The sequence below is a fragment of the Symphalangus syndactylus genome, chromosome 3 (assembly GCF_028878055.3).
Source record: "Symphalangus syndactylus isolate Jambi chromosome 3, NHGRI_mSymSyn1-v2.1_pri, whole genome shotgun sequence".
Taxonomy (NCBI): domain Eukaryota; kingdom Metazoa; phylum Chordata; class Mammalia; order Primates; family Hylobatidae; genus Symphalangus; species Symphalangus syndactylus.
In genome coordinates, this window is record NC_072425.2 from 19,077,501 (window position 1) to 19,101,291 (window position 23,791).

Genomic DNA, 23,791 nt, shown 5'->3' on the forward strand with positions numbered 1-23,791 from the left:
CATAGTAATTAAAAAGCAGCCACAATGATAATCAGTCAAAAAAAAAAGAAACTGGTTTGATGTTAGAACTATAACATTACTATACTGATTACACTGAAAGTAAGAAATATTTCCTTTATTGAATACAAAATGCCATAAATTTAGGTAAATGAAAATTAGTTCATGCAATACATCGACAGAACAGAACTGATGTTTATAGGGTCCATCATTTCATTTTCAGGCATTCAGTTCCTATACTTGATCACAGTCAAAAGGTCAAGAACCAAGAAGTCAGTAAGTTCCTAAGGATATCCTCAGTATCACATCACTGCTGTAACAAGTGGTGAACACGAGGAAATTCAGACAAGTCAAACACCCACACCTCATACACAGTTAAAAGAATTTTCCTTCATTTTTTTCTCTACTGATTCCAACAAAGAAATATGATGAGAAAAACTGGAGAGTTCTCACTTATTTGAATAACAAGTGAAAACCTAAAAATATCTTCACTGTATGTTATTACCAACTGTATCACTGGGTTTTATAGTGACAGCCCTGTGCTATAATTTCTGAGAAAACCTCTGCATAAAGCTCCATAAACCCAACCATTCCTGTAATGTATCGCCTTATCTAGCACACAATCATTTCAAATACAACTTTTCATGTTAGTATAATTTGTTCAAAAATGGTAATAAATACATCCATGAAGGCACAGAAATCACTGCACAATCTATTGTAACTTGTTCTTACCAGTACTGACACTTAATCCTAGACCCAAGATCCAATGTAAAAGAAAAACAAAATATGCCAATATTACTAGGTTTAATTAAAGATATTCATTATACACATATCTTTTAATGGACCAACAATCCCAATCAACATTATAAATAATCTGGACCAACTACAATGTTTGTGAACAATTATCACAAAACTAAAACATGGATGGCTGTCAGTTGGTGGCAGAGTTCTTGCTTTCATAATAAATATAAAATCAATTTCCTGCTCTAGTTCCTATTCCAAGTTGAAAATGATATATCTGACTATGAATTCCAACAACCTTCACCTGTAGTTTTAAAAAAAAAAAAAAAACAATGGTGGGGGGGAGAAAAGAAAGAAAAATGAAACTTGTAAGACCACCTAAGTCAATTCTTCCTCATTTGAGGACACTTGGATAGTAAAGGTAAGATGCACATTTAAGCTTGCCATTTCAAATATATATTTTTTTTAATGCAATGACTTCCTCCCCATCAAATGCCATTCAAGAATTTCATAAGTCCTTCCCAATAATTCCTCTATAAATTATTTGCAGGGCTTAGTACATCCGAAAGCCTGTAGAAACCTTTTGTTTAAATAATAACATGCAATTTCAAAAGCTTTTTGTTCCCTTTTCAATCAAAAATAACTTCGTATGTTTTAAATGAAATTTTGCAAGTAATCGGAGACTAATGAGGATTCATTGATTTAACTAGTTCAGGGAATCAGAGAAGGGAGTGAGAATTTAAAGTAACCAAGTGTTTCATTTAGAAAAGCAGCTAATGTGGTAGGTACACTAAAAGTCATCTTCACAGCGAAATGTAATGAGGACTTTTGTCTCAGGAGAAACTCATCCTCCTTTCTGTGCACATTCGTAACTCACATTACCATTAACAGGCAACACACATGCACACCGAAGAGATGCCTGCCTTGGTAGTATGCATGCATGGCAGCTGTGGTGACTAAATAATCCATATGGCTCTGAAAAGAAGATATGGTTTACTGAGTCCAGAGTCACAGCTACAGTGGTGGAATTCAGACACTAGAACTAAACCCCAGTAGGAATGCCTTACCCAAACCCTCTTCCTTCTAACCATACCCAGCAAATATAGTTAGGCCAGGGTTTTGCAATTCTATCCTCTATGGATGGTTTATAGATAGAAGTTCCATGTTTGAGGAAACCTTAACCTTCTTGTAGGCACAGAAGGTCTGTCTTCCTCCCTTTCCCCACAGCCATCCTAGTATTCATTCACGTATTTCTCCCCAGAATATAAGAAATATCACAAAATAGCTTTATAGAGAAAAATTCAGAGGCCTAGCTTAGGCCACAAAAGTCAACAAAATCTGAATCCAGTATGAAATTCCATCTTCCACACAAAATGTCATCAGTAATCTTACCTATAAGATATATGCTGAAATATAAATTCCACAGGTTGTATAAAGGGCAGTTTAACCATGAATTGTAATTGTTACAGCTTTTATGGATTCAAGTCAGAATGTTAATACTCATTTAATATAGTTTTCTGAAGCCCAATTCAACTTCTTCCTTCCTTCCCTAGTGAAGAAAATATCCTTGTGAAGTTCAATTTAGTGACATTGGTGCACAAGCCCATACACAGAAGTTTACACTTCTGAAAAGAGATAAGTGATAAACAGTTCATTAGCCATGTTAATGAAATTATGTTTTAGGAAAAAAAAGACTGGGTGACACAAAAATTTTAGTATATTTTTATACAGAGACAGTACAATAAAAACTTTATATTCAGTATCTCCAATTAGGTCAATTAATATTCAGAAAAATCCTGTAACATTTCGTTTAAATAATCATAGGAGGGGGAAAAAAAGAATCCACCAATGTTCTGGAAGCTTCTCTAGACCTTTCAATCAATTTTATTTATATGCAAAACCAAGAGAAACTCAAAAAAAAAAAAAAGAAAAAAACAAAGCTCCTCCTGATGCTAAAGCTCTCAATTTACTGACAGGCAAATGGCTTCATGCTGCCACTTAATCTCATTTCTTGCATAATGCCCTCTAATTAGCATATCAAAGTGAATTAATACTTCTAGGGCATTAGCAATGGGGAAATCTGCTCCAGGCTCACAATAGCAGTTAAGAGAGAGCCAAGAAATCCTCAAAAACACCACAAACCACTTTGCATTGCAAAACTGTTCAATTTATTTATCCTCTCTCTCTAAACACTTTTACCGCACACTGTTTTACTACTGTTCACCAAACAAAATGATAATTGCCAAAGTTACCAGCATCTGTAATGCCTGTTTAGAATCTTAATTTAGACTGTGTTGCAGATAATTTCTATATGCAACCATTTGTTCTATTATAAATGTTAATATAGAGACAGTGAAAATGTTGACATTCTCAATTAGTTAATTTGAATTTGAAATAAAATTTTATGAGATTTTAAAATTTATGAATTTTTTAATGTAAAAAGCCACCTGCTGGACTCTGATGCCTAAGAAATATGCTTTGAAAACTGATGTATCACATAAAACAAAACAAAAAATCATTTTGCCATAACATATGTTGAGTCTCACAAATAATGCTTTAAACATTGTGAGGACTCATCAGCATTAAAAGGATTACACTGTATACCAAGTCCTCATTAATATGATCACTAAAAAAAAGTTATTGTCTAAACAGCTTAACATTTTTAAAGAACTTAAGTTGAAAGAAGTAGAAAACTTTTAACAATTATTTTTATCCATAAATATTTTTAATTGCTTTCATACTAACCTGTTACTATTATGTAGACAGTTACACAAAAAAAAGTTATGCCAATTCAGTTTCATACATTCTATCACACCAATTTTTTTGCTAGATATATACTCAAATTTAGTGCCAAAGTAAACTAGTTACCATTAAAACCTACAAATATATTATACTATGGAATATATCTATGAAAAAATAATACAGAAGAAATTCTTGTTGCAATTCTGCCTACAAAAGGGATAATTAGAATCAAGTGTTGAAGATTAATGAAATTTATTTTTTAATATGTTCTGAGTTTGAAGGCATAAAAAGGTGGTTTATTTTTTCAGTAGCTCATTCAAGAATTACTTATTATTTGCTAAATATAGCACTGTCAACTAGATGTGATAGCAGTTTGTCTGATTAACTTCAATAACTTTGTAAAAAATCAGATAGCTAGTTCTGAAAAACTTACCAATTTATACTACATAGTGATATAAATTATTTACTCTCTTCATTCTTAAAGGCTCAAATGGCCTACTGAAGTAGAGCAAATGCTTGAAAAGGTCAGCACGGGCTTGAGGGGGAGGTAGTGGTGATGTGTAAGCTTTGTTAGTCAGTTAATATCTAAATCATGCTGATCACACTGATAAATGGCTAAAACACAAGACTGCTGAGAAAACAAATAAAACATTATTCTCATAATGTCAATATTGAACTAATAAATATCTAAAGATGTTCACATGAATAGGGAAAAGATAATCTAAAACCTTATATAACTTGATATGTTAGTGCTAATGTGTTAAGTATTTATTCTGAATAGATACCTCAGGGTAGAGTATAAAATAAAGTGATGACTGACTTAGGGTGTGGTTCACGAAATGCAGTTTCAATTCTTATAGTCCCACTTCACATAATGTAACTTCATCCTACACCACGCCACTATAAAGTATCAAAATATAAATAATCCAACTAAGACGTTAATTTAAATTTGCCTCAGAAGTAACCTTTTACAAAATTTATAAATTGAGATGGAAGTATACAGGCAAAATTAATTAAAAGGAAAAGCATCATAGTATGAAAAATGTAGGCAGGTACATTTTATGAAAGCCGATCAAACAGTGTGCTCTTTGGGGCAAGTCGGGGCCTCCTTTGCTAGTATATTAAAAGACTTCTAATTCAGAATAAAATTATGTAAATTAATAAAATAACATAGTGAAGTCCCAAATAAAATACCAAAACTACTCAAATCTGTAATAAAATGAGGGTCATTAAAACTAAGGCACAAAAGAATTACTTGCACAGATCAAGTTAGTATTGACAAGAGAGTTCAATACATTTTTATTGGGAAGAAAAAAATAAAGAACAGGATTGGAAAATGTCTCTACATTTTAAAGATAATATCCACAAGATACTTTAGATCATGATGTTCTAAACCAGCCTGGCAATGAGATTTTTCTCTAGGTTTTCTACAAATGTATTATATGTGTTATTTTGTTAGGATGGAAATGGAAGAATAAAGAAGTAGAAAAATCCCTTTCTTTTTCAACTTCTCTAAAAACCTCCTACAAAAGCTCCAGTAAGATATCAAATCTATAAAAATAGAAAAAAAGGTAAAATATTAAGTTGCATTAAGAAAAACATATTGATAAAGCAATATAATTTATAACATTTCCAAGATACTCTGACTTTGTATTTTTCCTGTTTAATCACTTAATATTTCCAATATAAACAGACCTAATGCTTAAAATTGACATGAAATTTAAAACATTAAAGATCCATTAAAATTTGCTTTAAAATAATTTTGGAATGGTGGGAATTACAGAGAAAACACAACTGGCCAAGTATTGCTAATTGCTGAAGATGGGCACTGAGTTCATGGGAGGTTCAAGAGTCTCTTCTCTCTGCATGATATGTTTCAAAGGTGTCCACAATAAAAAGTTGTTAAAATCTTGAAAATAAGTTCATTAAAACAAAATGTGTTTCATGAAAACACAAAAAGGAATCATGTATGGAACAGTGCATTTGTTTTTAAAACTTGAAACAAACGATGATAATTATATTGGAAATAGCGCAAGAGCAACTTAAAAGCATATGCAAAATATATAATAACATTTAGACTAATATATAACAATTTTCACCTTTCTTACTAAATTTTCACTTGAAAAAATTGATTTTTACACATGTAGAATTAAAAGAATCACACAGCACTGTACAAAGAAAAATGTAACAGATTTTTATACTGAAACCTTAAAAAGAGAAGCACACCAGAAAAAGACTCCAAAGAGTCTCTAAACCCGTAGGTTCACAATTAAATAGGGAGGTGTCGAATGACAGTACTGCCTTGTCTCTTTGAAAGCTAGTCACAGTTACAGCAATAAAGATAAAAGGTTTAATCTCACATCATATACTAAATGCATATAAAACCTCACTTGTAAACTATACTCTTGATCTAGTTTTAGTATCTAAAATTCTTATGACTCTTTCTAGGGAGGGTTCCTTTAAAAGTAAAGCATTTTTACTAGTCATTTTCTTCTCCTTAAACATAAAAAATACTTCAACCAGCCCAACCAGCCAAGCAGGCCTTTCTCTTCCCCTGCGGACACCTCCTGCAGTAGAGAAGTTCATTAAGTTTTATGATCTTCCCAAGTCAGTCCTGCTTATAAGCCTCACAAAGGCTACAAATCTGGCAAACCATCATGTATGCCATTAGACATTACTAGTAAATGAACGCTATTTAGGGTTTGTGGTGGCAATAAATCAGAGTTTGGTTGGCAGCCATCAACATGGAGTATTTTAACCTATCATTTAAAAAGGAAAAGGTTGTGTTTATTTTTTTCATGCATAACATTTTTCACAATAATGTGATTCATATTATCTACTAAAATGTGGGATTTCATTTAAAAAATAAATATTTTTTTCTTGAAAAAGAACTATTTCCTTCACTTAAACTTGCATAATTAAGGGCTTTGGAAAGAAGGCAGATTTTTCAGGATGAAATGTTTCACAAAGGAAAGCACTTCAACAATTAAGATTAAGATGACCAAAAAGAGGTGGGGGCATACACCAAAAGAGGTACGCAGGTGAGCAGACCTTGTGGCATCAGGGATATTTAATAAGAGACAGATGATAAAATATGGCTTTAAAAATCAGGAGAAAAATCTTAACATATCAACAATTATCTCACTGGTTACTTGGTTTAAAATAAACAACTATTTTTATTTTAAAGCCTACAACTTTTGGGGTGCTCTCAAAATGCACAAATATCACAATTCAACAATGAGAGACATTTCTGCCCAAAAATAATGGTATGATCAATTTTATGAAAGAATACATTCTCAAGAAAAAGCAGCATCTTATAGTAGAAGTATACTTTCCTTACCTCTCAACAAGAAAATAATATAATTGTAGTAGATTACCCATTTATGTGTCAGAAGGGAAAAATACCTTTTCATATATGGTAGAGGGGGAAACAGATGTTTTCTAAACTAAATACCCCATGTGCATCAGAACTGGCAGTGTTCACTGCCTGATCAGAAACCTCAAAATCTACTGGCAGAGCTACAAATAAACGGATTTTTTTTTAATGATTTTGTTTTATTTTAGAAGAAAAGCACAACTGAAATGACATTATCCACTGAAATGACAGTTCACCCTCAACCCCCCATTATGCAGAGTAGAGTCATCAACATAATGTTTCTGGTTTCTATTCATAAATGACTAGGTAAACTTTCTCCAGATTACAAAGAATTAATCTTTAGGTATTATTAGATTAAATATTTTTTAAAAAAATATTTACACAATATACATATATTCTACAGTGTTTCTTTCATAAGTTCATGTTTCTAAAGCATGACCGACTATGGAAGCAGGAGTGGGGGGCTTGGAATTTGCAGCCCCGCTGTCTTTGCTTTGGTAACACAAATGTCTACACAGCTGTTTTATTTCAAATTGAGGATTCTGAGTCCCTGTCTCATTCTAAGACTAGTTTTGGAGAGTGAGGTGAAGCTATGGGTAGTAGGGGAGAATGGAAAGAAGAGAAAGAGCTTCACCCCCATCAATCACTCAGTACTTAAATCCTATCCCTCTCGAGCTTAGAGAGGCTGGCAGGAAGATGCCTCTGCCCAGACAGCCGCCTTTACTCTTTGTTGGCTGTTGGCTTTTTACAAAAGAGATAATGTGCAAATGTGGATCCACTGGCCAAAGCACAAAAAGAGGATCTAATTTACAAGTTATCACTGAAAGCCCCACAAACAATTTTAAAACACAAAAATTTCTTTTGTCAGCTGCCTCTTGGTTTTTAAATAGCAATAGCCCTACCAAAGCTCTCTCTGCCAGTAATCCCAGACTTTGAAAAGACTTGTTTCTTTTTCGTAACTCACCTTTGACATGTGGTTGACTATACTTTCCTTTCAGAATGGTGTAGCTAAGTCCTGTGCAAATAAGCAACTAAAGGACTTATGCTTCCTAATTGAATTCTGCCTGATGCTAAATGTCTCAACATGAAAAGCAGTTTGCTGGGTTTAGTTCTCAAGCTAGCTAGGCCAAAACTTTAAAAAGGCAAAAATAAATAAATAAATACAAATAATGAGAAGGGGATGAGAAGCGGTAAGTATCCATCCCCTCACCCTAGTAATATAAGGCTGTATAAAGTCGAATCAATCTTAATATTCACAACAGAGTCAATACCCCAGTGCATGGCTGTCAGCAGAAACTGAAGTGGAGCCCTGATAGCAGGAAAACCCTTGGACATTAAGCATCAGAATTTACTGAGAATTGCATACTTTTAAGCTTCCAAACTAAGAATCTTCAAGACTGAATGCTAGATGTCTTTTTTTACAGTCAGATAAAAATTATCTACTGTTTTAAATCACAACGCTTTCTAAAGGTAGCTAAAAATCAACACAAAATAAAAGTTAGTAATTCAAGAAAGGATCACTGAGCATTAAGAAACCAGCCATAATATGTGAATGAAAACCAGGAAAAGTACTCTTTGGCCTCCCTTATTATTTGCTGCTTATTATAGTTTAGCATATATATTTAATAGACAGCAATAACTCATCATCTTTTCTTGATTACTTCTAGGATCAGAATAGTATTGCAAAGAGAAAAACCTGTTTCAAAGAAGGCTGACTCGCCTATCAACCTAACAATTACTTGCACTGTGCTATTTGTACACTCAATTTAAACACAATCACATGTAACCTTTTAAATAGCAACCCTTGGATAGTGCTATATCCTGGACTTCAACTTTTTCTCCTTTGCCTCAACTTTCAAAATGGCAACTTTAAAATACCATACATCCAACACACACCAAAAAAAAAAAAAAAAAAGAAAGAAAAGAACAAGAAAAAAATAAACAGTAGAGCTTGTTTAATGTACTTGTTTGCCAAATACAGGGAAGATAATGCCAAATACAAACTAAAACATCCAAATCTCTGCTTCAATTTGAGCAGTTACCTCACTTCAAGACTGAAAGACCTTCAATCAATAAAGTCTGACAAGAAAGTTAAACTGAAACGAATTGCCAAAAATTTGCCAAATAGGTACCTGTAGTTTTCATTCCAGCACTTCTGCAAAACCTATCTTCTTATATATTCGCTGACTTGGACACTTCAAAATTGTTTAACCTGCATCTGTCGACCTTTTTATACTTTATATATTAAGCACAGTTACAAGTGTAATGACTTCACAATACAAAATAATACAAGTATTAACAGATGTAATACATTGTACGTGTCTACACATCATTACCCTTCCTCGATTCTCTGAAGTAGTCTTCCCACCTAAAACACTAATTCAAGCATGCTACTGGGGTTTGTTCAATTGCATCTATTCTTCTATCCGTGCAGCTGAAGCTTAAGACTAAGTAAAACAAAGTTCGGGCGATGCTTCTCCCGGGGACTCGGTCCTGGCATCCAGTCTCCCGTTGCTCCTTCTAAAAACTGACACACAAACAAGGCGAAAGGAGAGGGGAGAGGGCGGCTGGCGCTCCGGGCCCCCTCCCAGCCTGCAGCCAGGGGCCGCCGCCGAGGGACGGCGATCCAGCCCGGTTCGCACCTACACTTCATTTTACACCAGGAGCAGAACTGAGAAATCGACTCCAGATTTATTGCAGTTTTTTCTCAAGATCAGGACGTGGGAAGGAGAGAATGATCAAAGATGGCGGTGCCCAAAAGCAGCAGCTCTCAACTGGAGAGTCGAAGGAGTAGCTCCGACCCCCACCTCGGGGGTCTCCAGGCCCACTGCGGGGCGCAGCGTCTTACCTGTTTTCTCTTTGATCTCACACAGGACGCTGAAGAGCGCTGGTTTCATTCTGTGACAGTTCAGGGCATGTTTCCTAAAAAACAAATAACGAAACACAAAGGTATTAGCATCACCTATGGAATAATATGGCGCCTTCCTTTAAGTTAGACCCAAGATTTAATTCCAGACCCCCATTCTGGAAGGCCTTTTTGAACGGTGGGAAGTCAACAAAAACTCCAGTTGACTAGTTCCCGACAGCCAGCAAGCCCCGGCGGCGAAAGCTGCAGCCGGAACGAGGCGGACCCATCTGCCCGGCAGGCAGCAGCCTCGGCCACTGCAGACGCGAACCCGCGCGGGGAGCCTCGCCCCGGGGGCAGGCGAAGGCGACCCGGGGGAGGGGACGGGTGCGGAGGGGCTCCCGCGTCCGCTCCTCTGCAGAGGGAGCCGGCGCGACGCTGCCGGCCGGCCGACTGCGGCCAGCGGGAGGGTGACAGCTCGGCAAAGTTTGCAAGGCGGCCCTCCCTCCCCGAGAACTTGGCCGTCCGCACCCGGACCCGCCAGGGAACCGCCCATCGCCCCGCGCCGGGCCCGGGTGGCCGTCCGCATCGGGAGGTCGTCCCGCGGCCACAGGAGCCGGCGCCGGGACTCCCGTCCGGAGGAGAAAGTTGCACTTCCCGGCGGCGCGGCCCGCACGGGGGTCGGGGCGGGAGGTTTAAATCCGTGGGAGGGGGCCGGGCTGCGAAACGCAGGACGGGGGGAAAGGACGCCACGGAATCCGCGCCGCACCGAGTCCGTCCCGAGCCCCCTAGAGCAACTTTGCCGACTCCTGCCCGCTTCGGGGGGCCCGGCCAAGTCCCCCCGAGGCCGGGGCGGGCGGCCGGCTTTCGGAGAAAGTTCCCCGCCAGGGGCTGCGGCCCTGGCCCCGGGCGCCACCCCGGGCCTCGACTCGGCCGCGGGCCGGGCTCCCGCACACACACAAAAGATGCTTAATGAGACGACACCAACTTTGCTTGCGCCTCGTCCAAGCTCTGGTCGGTGATGGTCATGATCTGGTGGAGGATGTCGCCGATGTCCTGCTTCCTGCCGTCGCCGTCCGCCCCTTCGTGGCCGTGTGGGGGAGGCGGCAGGGCCATGCCCCCCTGCACCGAGTGGCCGGCCAGGTTCACCCCGGCCAGAGTCTGCAGCATCCTGGATTGATCGTCCATCCCGCCGCGCGCGGGCGGGAGCGGGCGGCGGCTGAGGCGAAGGCTGAGGCGGCGGCGGCGGCGGCGGCGGCGACGAGGGAGGAGAAGAAAGAGGGGGAGGGGGAGGGGGAGGCGGCCGCGCGCTCCCCGCCCGCGCGGGGAGGGGGCGGCCGGGCCGGCAGGGCCCGCGGCTGAGGCGATGCGGACGGGCGCCGGGCTCCGGCTTCCGCCGCCGCCGAGGCTGAGGAGAAGCGGCGGGCGGAAGGGCCGGGCTCGGTGGCGGAGGCGGAGGCGGCGGCTCCCGCTGCCCTCACGCGGCCGCCGCGCCGCCTCCTCGCCGCCGCGCGCCCCGCCAGGCGGCCCCGCGCAACTTGCTCCTCAGCGCCCGCCGAGTTGCCGGGACGCCCGCCGCCCCCCGCGCCAGCCTGCGCACTGCCCTCCTCGTCCGCCGCCGCCGCCTCGGCCGGGCGGAATCCGAGCCCCGGCGGCCCCGGGGGAGGCGGCGGCGGCGGGCGGCGGCGGAGGAGGAGGCCTGCGGGCGAGCCGCGGGGAGCGAGGGGGGCGGAGGAGGAAAGTTTGGGAGCGGGCGGGCAGAGACGGCGGGGGCGCGGAGCCCGGAGGAGGGCCCCGGCGGGCCGCGCGCCGGGCGGACAGCGGATGGATAGGGCGGGAGAAGTCGCCGCCACCGCCGCCGGAGCCAAGCACCCAGCCAGCAGCCGCCGCGGACCGGGCTGGAAGGCCGCTGGGCCAAGGGATTGACAGGCTGCCAGTGCCACTCACTCACTGCGGCCCCGCGCCGGGGGGAGGGGCGGGGGCCGGCAAGGGCGGGGGAGCGCTCCTCAGACCCCGCCCCCGGGGCGGCGCGCGCGCTCATTGGGTCCTGCGCCTCCCGCCGCCGCCGCCGGCACCGCCCCCGGGGCCCGGCACGTTCCCTCTGGCCTCTCATACCCCGCGCTCCGGGGTGTGCCGCCGGATCCTCTCTGCAACCTCGCCGCGTCCTAGCCCCCCCGGGATAGACCGGGCCGGCCCACAAACGCTGTGCCAGCACCCCGACTCCTGCTCCATGCTTTTGGCAGTCATGGGAGCGGGGGGTTGTGTATGGGACAGCGGGCAACTCGCTGCAAAGCCAACCGTGTGCTCCCCCGCCGCGCCCGTGAGCTTCACGCCTGGGACAGCTCCTGGTGCACTTTCCCGCTCTTCCTGTCAGGAGGTGGTGCCCTCTGGGTACCAGGCCGCTCGTCCCGGGCCAATCGCAAAGCGCTTAGAGCCGAATGGGGCGGGACAGAGGCAAGAAAGGGTTGTCCCAATTGGAGCGTTCGAAAGGTCCTGGGCAGAGGCGGGGAAGCGGCGAGTGGGGGCCTTGCCCCGCCTACGGTCGCCATGGTAACCGAGAGGGCGCAGCTCAGCATTGGCGCCAGCACCGGGGCCTTGCGCTGTCCCTCAATGGGTGACCAGTTAAGGTAGGAACCTGTGGTCTCACATGCTTGAAGTCTGAGCTGAGTGGACCTGAGTGCCATAGTCTTTCCCTTCAAAGGGGAAATGTGTCAGAGGGAAGACAGTCTGGGAGGAGGGAAAGTGCCTTCAGTCCAGGACTAATTTCAAGGTTTAACAACACTTTACACACTCTGCAATTCCTGATAATCCAGGGACTACTCCTTTGGCAGCGTTTGCTATTCGATGCCCCCAGATATACCGAAGCTGCAAAAACGAGCTCTTCATTACAAAGATACGTTTGTTTAGGAAGAGACTGGATTTCACTTGTCAACTTACCCCATCACCACAAGTCATTTAATGTTGATAACGCCAGCCACGATTTTTCGTATCTATAACACCCCTTCTTCCATTGAATTCTACCTACATATATCTGAAGGCTCACATTATTTTGGAATATGGACCTCCGCCTCTTGTGGAGACTTGAGATTGCTCTTAAGCTGATTTCCCAAACGGGCTGCAATGTGTGTTCCCCATTTTAGATTCACGGAGCTCACCCTAGGTGAGTCCTTTGGTTCGGTGGTTCGGAAAAGTCTCCTTGTTCCTTCCCCAAACTCAGTAAGCTGTCTTACCTGAAACCAAAAATAGGGGTATGAGGATATGAAAAATGGCTCTTACTCTGCAGGGTTTAATGTAGGACAAGCAGTTCTTTAAATGCCAGATGGATTCTTGGAATGAAGCAGGCTACTCGGTTCCAGGTTCTTTCCTTCATATGTTGTGTGTACTTTTAAATACTCCCCACTGCAAAGCTAATAGCTAAGCTTACAGTTAGGCAAGCTAAAATCCTTACAAACTGCACAGCTGCTGAGGAGATAGTTCCAAAAAATCCACTCTGCTTACTTACCTCCAAAGAAGAACCCCCTTCATGTTCATTAATATTCCCTGCTCTTCTATACCCCATTGATATGTCAAGTTTCCAATTCTTCGTTGAAGCCCCCATTATGGGTTACTCATAGTCATTGATTGGGTTTTTTCTTTATTCTTAATTTGTTTTTTAAAGCTGTCACCAAATTCTTAAGCATTTTTGCCAAAAGGCGCAGGAGCAAGCAGTCAACCTTTCATAATTCTCCAACGCTGAAGATGCAAAACCACAGAATTCTAACTGAAAGATGCCTTAAATTCTGAGATTCCTTCCAGCTGTAAAATTCAATAATCCTGTGACTCACTATTAGGACTCCTCTCTGCCCTCCTTCTAGACTCATAATCTTGACTAATCAGTCATGAGGATGAGGCTAATTAGCAATGGGGATTTATGGTTATTTGTAGCCGACTCCAAACAATGAGTTATGTAAATAAAGCAACATACATAAAAATGTAAATAGGCCGGTGGCTCATGCCTGTAATCTCAGAACTTTGGGAGGCCGAGGCAGGTGGATCACAAGGTCAGGAGTTGAGACCAGCCTGGCCAACATGGTGAAAACCCATGTCTACTTAAAATACAAAAAATTAGCTGGGCTTGGTGGCAGGCGCCTGTAATCCCAGCTACTCAGGAGGCTGAGGCAGGAGAATCACTTGTACCCAGGAGGTGGAGGTTGTGGTGAACCGAGATTGTGCTGCTCCCCTCCAGCCTGGGCAACAGAGTGAGACTTCATCTCAAAAAAAAAAAAAAAAAAAAAAGTAAATAAAATTAAAGAAACACTTAAGCAAATGAAGGCAATTGGGAACTATGGGCTATGTAAACAAACTGGAACATAAAAACATAAATTAGAATTAAGAAAACAGTTAGGCAAATGCCAGCAATTAGGAATAAAACAACTTGTTAAATGTCTAACACCCACAGTTATTTTATGGTACACTACGCTAAACCCATGGTCATTCAGTGATGTGGAAACTTGATACCATAATTCTGCCTTAAGTGATTGAATTAGACTGACCTTCTGCTTGGGAGGCTTCTCTTTTTGTTGTTATCAGTATGAGTTGCAGTAGAAGCCTGAGGACCCTAGCAAGGATTCCTTCACAGGCTCATTGACAACTGCCGTTGATTTAAAGCATAACTTTTTTAGATTGGTTTCCAAGCCTCAATATAACTGTCAACTAATTGCAGATGCTCCAAGATCTCTTGTGCTTGTGCCAGTGTCTCATGTAGACTATTGCCTGATCTCTGCTCAAGAATCTGAGTCACAAGGTTGATGCCTTCACAGATGACAGAATAGAAGTTCCCTGAGTACCTGAGTCTGTCTTTGCTGTTTCTAAGGTAGTGATTATTAAAATGTCAAGGGAAATGAAATTGACTTTTGGTGAGCAGACATTCATGTAAAGTTAACAGTGACAAAGTGGTGAAAACCAAGTAGGTGTTCCTTCATGGCCATCCCTTTCCATGAGTTTATATTAACATCACCATTGCCTCTGTCATCAGTAGGGTGACTATCACAGCAGATGCCATTATTGGGCACTTTCTTTGGGGGTACACTATCCTCTGTGTCCCCTTGCTTCATCTTATTACAGTCTCACAACAGCCTGCTTGGGATTGTCATTAAATGAGAAATAGAATGAGAGAGAGTAAGAAATTTCCACAAGACCACAAAGCCAGTAAGTACTAGAGCTTGAATTCAAATATTGATCTATGTGGCTGCAAAGACTACCGTATAAAACACTGTGCAAAAAAGTAATTTAGCCAGGCTGGTGGCATGCAACTGTAGTCCCAGCTACTTTAGAGGTAGAAACAGGAGAATCGCTTGAGTGCAGTAGTTTGAGGCTGCAGTATGCTATGATCACACTTGTGAATAGCCACTGCACTCTAGCTTGAGCAATGTAGTGCTACCCTTTCTCCTAAAATTTTTTTTAAAAGTTATTTAATTAAGATTATGAAGTAAAAATCACAAGACCTTAACAGATAAACTGAAAATTAACAAAAATAAGTAACTAGGTGCTTAAAAAAGAGAGAACAAACAGCTATATTAGAGGAATCCAGGTCTCAAGGCAGGGGAGGAGGGAAATTAAGGACAGTCAGACCATTCTTCAAAGCCACATTGGGTCCCACCTCTCCGAAGCTTTTCTGTGATGCCTGTCTTCTCTAATCTTTGTCTCCTCTAAACTCCCTCAGAAGGTTGCAGTGAGATCGCGTCATTACACTCCAGCCTGGGCAACAGAATGAGACTCTATCTCATAAATAAATAAATAAATAAATAAATAAATAAATAAATAAACTCCCTCAGTATATGTTGCCTATAATACATAACCTACCACCATACTAGATAGTCTTGCGCTGTTTGCTCTCCATCCACCTCTGTTAGTTTCCTCATCTAGGTCATAAACATGTCAAGGGCAAGGTGTTGTAAGATGTGACTATAATATGACAGATTTGATTTTTTTTTTAATCATAGACATCTAAGAAAAGGTAACACTCTCCGACTTGTCACTCTGGGGAAACTAACTAAATGCTTCTTTTCAAAATATATCATTGCCCCATTGCTTTAGGAATGACTATTTATTTGTTTATTTGTTTGTTCATTTTTTTGTTTCTCTAGAGAGTGAGACTTGCTCTGTCACCCAGGCTGGAGTACAGTGGCGTGATCATAGCTCACTGTAACTTTGAATTCCTGGGCAATCTTCCTGCCTCAAGGCTCCTGAGTAGCTGAGACTGCAGGTGCCAGCCACTACACCCAGCTAATTTTTTGTATTTTTTTGTATGGACGAGGTCTCGCTATGGTGCTCAGGCTGAGTTCAAACTCCTGGCCTCAAAGGATCATCCCACCTCAGCCTCTCAAAGTACTGGGATTACAAGCATGAGCCACTGCACCCAGACAGGAATGACTCTTTAGAATTGGTCTTTACAGTTGATAGCACATGTGACGTATGACCAACGTTTATCTTCTAAGGATGGATTTGATCGAGTAACCAAAGATTTAGTGGGATAACAGTCCATCCTTCTAAAGTGATGCCTTTAAAAGAGAATATTTATCAGAATGTATAATTTCTAGAAAAATTTGATAGAATGCTCCCTCTTATGTCCTTTCATAGCACCCAGTACAGTGCAGTTTCATATAGAATAGACAGTTGGGGCCGACATGACCAGTTGTTGGCCTGCCATCCATTGGCTTACTTCCTTCTACACCGATAGAAGCCTGATTTTATTCTGAAGACAATGTGCTCAGTCCCAATCAAGGTCTAAAACAAGTATGAGCATCCTGTCCCCTGCCTTCTGAGCCTGTCAGGAGGAGGGATGACCTTGCTAATTTTTTTAAAAAGGGACAGATAGGCCAGGCGTACTGGCTCATGCCTGTAATCCCAGCAATTTGGCCACTGCACTCCAGCCTGGGCAACAGAGCGAGACCCTGTCTCAGAAAAAGAAGAAAAAGGGGACAGACATAGCTCTTCTCTCCTTCATTTTCCTGGCTCTTTCCATCTTTGAAAGTAGTCCTGAATCTGGAGTGCTCACAGCAGCCACCTGTGATAATGAAATGAAAATACGAAGACGAAATCAACATGGTTTGGTGGTTTATCTCTGTGGTCTTCCTCCCAAAGCTTGTAATCCCAGACTAATAATTAGAAAAATATTATACAAATACCAATTGAAGGACATTCTACAAAATACTTAGCCAGTAATTTGTCTGGTCTTTGTACTCCTTATAACTGTCAAGGTCATAAAGAGTAAGAAAAGCTGAAAAACTGTCACAACCAAGAGGAGCCTAAGGAGAAATGAGGACTGGATGTAATCTAGCATTCTGGATGGGATCCTGGAATGGAAAAGGGATATTAGGTAAAAACTACGGAAATTTGAATAAAGTATACACTTCAGTTAGTGATAACATTACACATTGGTTCATTAATTTCAAAAAGTACCATATTAATGTGAGATGTTAATAATAGAGGAAACAGTGTATGGGATATTAGGGAACTCTCTGTACCACCTTCTAATTTTTTTTTTCTTTTTTCTTTTTTTTTTTTCTGGAGACGGAGTCTCGCTCTGTCACCCAGGCTGGAGTGCAGTGGCGCAATCTCGGCTCACTGCAAGCTCCACCTCCCGGGTCCACGCCATTCTCCTGCCTCAGTCTTCTGAGTAGCTGGGACTACAGGAACCCGCCACCACACCCGGCTAATTTTTTGTATTTTTAGTAGAGACGGGGTTTCAGCGTGTTAGCCAGGATGATCTCGATCTCCTGACCTCGTGATCCGCCCGCCTCGGCCTCCCAAAGTGCTGGGATTACAGGCATGAGCCACTGCACCCAGCCCCACCACCTTCTAATTTTTATCTGTAAATGCTTTAAAAAAAAAAACATTCAGGGCCAGGAGCGGTGGCTCACGCCTGTAATCCGAGCACTTTAGGAGGCTGAGGTGGGTGGATCACGAGGTCAGAAGATCAAGACCATCCTGGATAACACGGTGAAACCCTGTCTCTACTAAAAATACAAAAAAGTTAGCTGGGCACGGTGGCGGGTGGCTGTAGGACCAGCTACTCGGGAGGCTGAGGCAGGAGAATGGTGTCAACCCAGGAGGTGGAGCTTGCAGTGAGTCAAGATTGCGCCACTGCACTCCAGCCTGGGCGACAGAGCAAGACTCTGTCTCAAAAAAAAAAAAAAAAAAAAAAGTAAAGTAAATAAAACATTCATTCAAAACAAAAATAAACATGGTAAGTGGGGTAGAAAGATAGGGAGAGCCTAGGTGTCTGCAGACATTGTCCAACATCTGAACCAAAGAAGCAACTGCTTTCCTTTGGATTTCTAGTTTTGTGAGTAAATTCATCTCCTATTTTAAAATCCTATTGGCTGGGTTTTCTGTATCTTGCAGAAAAGCTGATATAGCACTATAAACACTTTAAAACAGATGTATATGTGGATGGGTGGATGGATGGATGGATGGATGGATAGATGGACTGATGGATGGATGGGTGGAATAGCCTAGCACAATGCCTGACACATAGTAGGAGCCCCTAGAGCGGGGGAGATGATGTATGATAAAAAAAAAATTCCTCTCATCTTTGTATTGGATTCCTGGGAGGTAACATCTAAAACCCTTGAAATCTCCCAAGCTATAAGAGTGTTTTTATTATTCACGAGGCCCTTAGATCACATCTAATTTTATGATAAAGTGATGACTCAGGATGGTGGCTGGTCACCAGAAAGACCAACCATGTGATTAGAGGGTTGGGACTTTGAGGGAGCTGGAGGTTGAGTTCAGTCATAAGGCCAATGATTCGATCAATCATGTCTATATAATGAAACTCTGATAAAAACTCTGGACACCCAAGCCCAGAAAAGCTTCCTGGTTGATGAATACATTGATGTGCCAGGAGGGTGATACACCCTGACACCACAGGGAGAAGCATGGAAGTTCTGCATTCAGGACCCTCCCAGCCCTTGCCCTTGACCTCTCCACTTGACTGGCCCTGGTTTATATCCTTATAATTAAACTATAATGCTGAGTATAGTGCTTTCCTAAGTTCTGTGTCATTCTAGCAAATTATAGAACCTAAAGGGGTCACAGGAACACCCACATTTTCAGCCAGTTGGTTAGAAGTACAGGTGGCCAGGGGACCTCAGAACTTGTGGCTGGCATCTGAAGTGAAAGCAGTCTAGTTGGGCACCATGCCTTTAACTGGGACTAATTGACTGTCACTTCTAAGAGGACTACTTAAAGGAATCTAATTTAATTGAGACGAATTCCTTTTGCCTTTTCCCCACCTCCTTTTCCCAGCCTGTAGATGATGTCTGAAGCTCCAGGAGTCATCTTGGCCTATGAAATGATCTTGAGAGTGGAGGTCAGGCACTAGGATAGTGAAGCAGAAACTTAAGAACCTGGGGCACAGGTGGCACCATGAAGCCACCATCTAAGGGGTAACACCAACCCTTGATTGCTTCTTCCAGACAACTCTTACAGAAGGAGGAATAAACTTCTGTCTTATTAAATCCACTGCCATATACTTATTTCCAGTGTAGGCCACCAAACTTAATCCTAATTAATAAGGAAGCCAGGGTCTAACATAGAAAGAGTACAGTTGTAGGCACTGTAGCCCTGTAGTTAAGAGCTCTGCATCTGGGATCAGGCAAACTTGGATCTGAATCCTAGCTCCACCACTAAATGGCTACTTGGCCTTGGTCAGGTTATTTAGCCTCTCAGCTTTCTTATCTGTCAAAGACAGTGATCATAATAATAATAATCTACCAGCCAGGCACAGTGGTTCACGCCCGTAATCCCAGCACTTTGGAAGGCTGAGGCAGGCAGATCACAAGGTCAAGAGATGGAGACCATCCCGGCCAACATGGTAAAACCCCGTCTCTACTAAAAATGTACAAAAATTAGCTGGGTGTGGTGGCACACGCCTGTAGTCCCAGCTACTTCAGAGGCTGAGGCAGGAGAATCGCTTGAACCCGTGAGGCAGAGGTTGCAGCGAGCCGAGATCGCGCCACTGCACTCCAGCCTGGCAACAGAGCAAGACTCTGTCTGAAAAAAAAAGACCTAACACACTGAGGTATAGTAAAAACTAGCATTACAATGGATACGAGAGTCCATTGTAAAAGGTAAATCTCTAATCTTTGCTTCCCAGTCCTCCACATCCCAAGATTCATCCTCAGTTCTCTGCCCTCCTCTTCCTCTTCTTTTCTCTCTTCCCCTTTCTTCTTTCTCCTTCTCTTCCTTTTCCTTTCTCTTTATCCGCTTCCCTCATCTTCCTATTCCCTTTCTCTTTCTTTTCTTTTGTCTTCTCTTCCTACCCCTTCACCCTCTACAATCTAGTTAGTTCACCCCACAGCCAGCCCTGCACCTGTAATTCCAGCTCCTGCTTCATTTTGAGAATTCCAACACCTCTCCTAACAACCGGACCTCACTCATCTGGCCTGCCAGTGCTTCAAACTCCGATTCTCCTCTATATTCATCACCTATTGCTGTGAAACAAATTATCCCAAAACTTCTCGGCTTAAAATAACAAACACCCAGCCAGGTGCGGTGGTTCACACCTGTAATCCCAGCACTTTGGGAGGCCAAGGTGGGTGGATCACCTGAGGTCAGGAGTTCAAGACCAGCCCGGCCAACCTGGTGAAACCCCATCTCTACTAAAAATACAAAATTAGCCAGCCGTGGTGGTGCATGCCTGTAATCCCAGCTACTCGCGAGGCTGAGGCAGGAGAATCACTTGAACCCGGGAGGCAGAGGTTGCAGTGAGCCGAGATCTTGCCATTACACTCCAGCCTGGGCAACAAGAGCGAAACTTCACTCAGAAAAAAAAAAAGTTTGAAGAAAAGTAATGTTAACCCTATTGTACAGCTACAGTTGTGAAAATAAAAGCTACTGACACTGAGTGCTTAGTTTGTGGCAGGCACTGTGCTAGTGGTTTCTCATATAACATCTAATTACACCTTCACAACAACCCTATGAGATGGGCTATAACCTCCCCATCTATAGTTGAAGAAAGGAAGACTTAAAGACGTCTACTTTTTGTACAGCCTATAGATATGAGGAGAAAAAAAAAAAGGTGTCCACTTTTTAATTTGACCAAGGTCACATGGCTAGTAAATGAACTGTGATTCAAAAACTTCATCTACCTCATCTGGCCATGTACGGTGGCTCACACCTGTAACCCCAGCACTTTGGGAGTCTGAGGGGTGCAGATCACTTGAGATCAGAAGTTGAAGACCAGCTTGGCCAACATGATGAAATCCCATCTCTGCCAAAAAATACAAAAATTAGCCAGGCATGATGGTACATGCCTGCAGTCCCAGATACTCAGGAGGCTGAGGTGGGAGAATCACCTGAACCCAGGAGGTAAAGGTTGCAGTGAGCCGAGATCACACCACTGCACTCCAGCCTGGGCAACAGAGTGAGATCTTGTCTCAAAAAAAAAGTGAAAATAAAAACAAAAAGTCATCTTAGACGGGGCACAGTGGCTCACGCCTGTAATCCCAGAACTTTGAGAGGCCGAGGCGGGCGGGTCACCTGAGATCAGGAATTCAAGGCCAGCCTGGCCAACACGGTGAAACCCCATCTCTACTAAAAAAATACAAAATTAGCCAGGCGTGGTGGCATGCGCCTGTAATCCCAGCTACTCAGGAGGCTGAGGCAGGAGAATCGATTGAACCTGGGAGGCGGAGGTTGCAGTGAACCGAGATCGCGCCATTGCACTCCAGCCTGGGTGACAGAGCAAGACTCCGTCTCAAAAAATTAAAAAAGTCATCTGGTTCAGCATCCTTGTGACAAACCCCCATTCTATACTGCCTCTTGAGGAGTTATGTCACTTGTCCAAGGTTACATGTACAAGGTCTGCTACTAAGTGACAGAGTGGAACTGAGACCAGGACCTCTGACCCTTTCCACCATACAAGTTCTCTCCCTGCTCAAGTGTCTCCTTGAGAAAGCCTTTCTTAGCCCCCTAAGGAACTAAGTATTCCCTTTTTAAGTCCGCAACACCACTTGGTTCCTTATAAATGTATATCTTTTTTTAAATTGTGGTAAAATATACATAACATAAAATTTACCATTTTAAATATTGTGAGGTATAGTTCACTGCCATTAGGTACATTCACATTGTTGTGCAACCATCACCACTATCTTTCTCCAGAGCTTTTTCATCATTCCAAGCTGAAAACCTGTACCCATTAAACACTAACTCTCCAATCCCTCTTCCCCACAGCCCCTGGCAACCTCCATTCTACTTTCTGTCTCTATGAATTTCACTACTCTAGATAACTCTTAGAAGTGAAATCACAAAGTATTTGTCCTTTCATGATTAGCTTATTTCACTTCAACTTTCATCCATATTGTAGCATGTGTCAGAATTTGTTTCCTTTTTGAGACTGAATGATATTCTATTGGCCAGGCGAGGTGGCTCATGCCTGTAATTCCAGCACTTTGAGAGGCGGAGGCAGGTGGATCACCTGAGGTCAGGAGATCGAGACCAGCCTGACCACCATGGAGAAACCCCATCTCTACTAAAAATACAAAAAATCTGCCAAGTGTGGTGGCGCATGCCTGTAATCCCAACTACTGTGGAGGCTGAGGCTGGAGAATCACTTGAACCTGGGAGGCAGAGGTTGCCGTGAGCTGAGATGGTGACATTGCACTCCAGCCTGTGCCACAATGCCATAAGAGTGAAACTCCATCTCAAAAAAAAAAAAAAAAAAAAAAAAAGAGATCAAGACCATCCTGGCCAACACGGTGAAACCCCATCTCTACTAAAAATACAAAAACAATGGCTGGGCGTAGTGACGTGCCCCTGTAGTCCCAGCTACTCGGGAGGCTGAAGCAAGAGAATCACTTGAACCTGGAAGAGGAGGTTGCAGTTTAGCCAAGATGGCGCCACTGCACTCAAACCTGGTGACAGAGCGAGACCCTGTCTCAAAAAAAAAAAAAAATTCCGTTGAATGTATATAGCACATTTTGTTGATCCACTCATCTGTCGATGGACACTTGGGTTGCTTCCACCTTTTGGCTATTGTGAATAATGCTGCTATGAACATTGATATGGTTTGGATCTGTGTCCCCATCCAAATCTCATGTTGAATTGTAATCCTCAATGTTGGAGGAGAGACCTGGTGGGAGGTGATTGGATCATGGAATGGGTCCTTCAGGAATGGTTTGGCATCATTCCTTTGGTGCTGTTCTTGTGATAGAGTTCTCATAGATCTGATTCTTTAAAAGTATGTGGCACCTCCCCCGTCTCTCTCGGTCCTGCTCCCACTTTGCCCTCCACCATGAGTAATAGCTCTCTGAGGCCTCCCCAGAAGCAGACGCTGCCATGCTTCCTGTACAGCCTGCAGAACTGTGAGCCAATTAAACCTCTTTTCTTTACAAATTACACAGTCTCAGGTATTTCTTTATAGCAATGAGAGAACAAACTAATACAAACATGAATGTTCAAGTGTTTGAGTTTTTATTTTCAATTCTTTTGGGTATATACCCAGAAGTGGAATTGCTGGGTCATATGGTAACTTTATTTTTTATTTATTGATTTATTTTAAGAGACAGGATCTTGGCCAGGCATGGTGGCTTATGCCTGTAATCCCAGCATTTTGGGAGGCCAAGGGGGTGGATCACCTGAGGTCAGGAGGTCAAGACCAGTCTGGCCAACATGGTGAAACCCCATCTCTACTAAAAATACAAAAAATCAGTCAGGCATAGTGGCAGGCACCTGTAATCTCAGCTACTCAGAAGGCTGAGGCAGGAGAATCTCTTGAACCAGGGAGGTGGAGGTTGCAGTGAGCTGAGATCGTGCCATTGCACTCCAACCTAGGCAACAAGAGTGAAACTCTGTCTCAAAAAAAAAAAAAAAAAGAGAGAGACAGAGTTTTGCTCTGTCACCCAGGCTGGAGTGCAGTGTTGCAATCATGGCTCACTTCACCCTTGATCTGCTGGGATCAAGCAATCCTCCTGCCTCAGCCTCCTGACTAGCTGGGACTACAGGTACAAGCCATCATGCCCAGCTAATTGTTTTTTATTTTTGTGTAGATGAGGTCTCACTATGTTGCCCAGGCTGGTCTCGAACTCCTGGTCTTTTTTTTTTTT

The 23,791-nt window shown here is 42.8% G+C and overlaps 1 protein-coding gene and 1 long non-coding RNA gene across 6 annotated transcripts in view; one reads left to right on the forward strand and one right to left on the reverse strand.

Annotated features, from left to right (window-relative positions):
• The window catches only part of PBX3 (PBX homeobox 3), a 227,080-nt gene extending 216,135 nt beyond the window's left edge, over positions 1 to 10,945 (reverse strand). For 4 of the 5 annotated variants that reach the window (XM_055271068.2, XM_055271067.2, XM_055271065.2 and 1 more), the window contains exons 1-2: positions 10,690 to 10,912; positions 9,705 to 9,778 (exon numbers count right to left, since the gene is read on the reverse strand). In XM_055271068.2, coding sequence (XP_055127043.1) covers positions 9,705 to 9,778; positions 10,690 to 10,889 — 274 coding nt within the window. In that variant the 5' untranslated portion in view covers positions 10,890 to 10,912. Of the gene's footprint in view, positions 1 to 9,704; positions 9,779 to 10,689 lie in introns of all 5 variants that reach the window. The other variant, XM_055271066.2, reaches the window with a different exon arrangement.
• A 1,459-nt stretch (positions 10,946 to 12,404) lies between these two features.
• On the forward strand, positions 12,405 to 14,586 carry LOC129478448 (uncharacterized). The gene is made up of 2 exons (XR_008656440.1): positions 12,405 to 12,917; positions 14,404 to 14,586. It is a non-coding gene; the product is annotated as an uncharacterized lncRNA (long non-coding RNA).
• Positions 14,587 to 23,791: the final 9,205 nt, after the last annotated feature.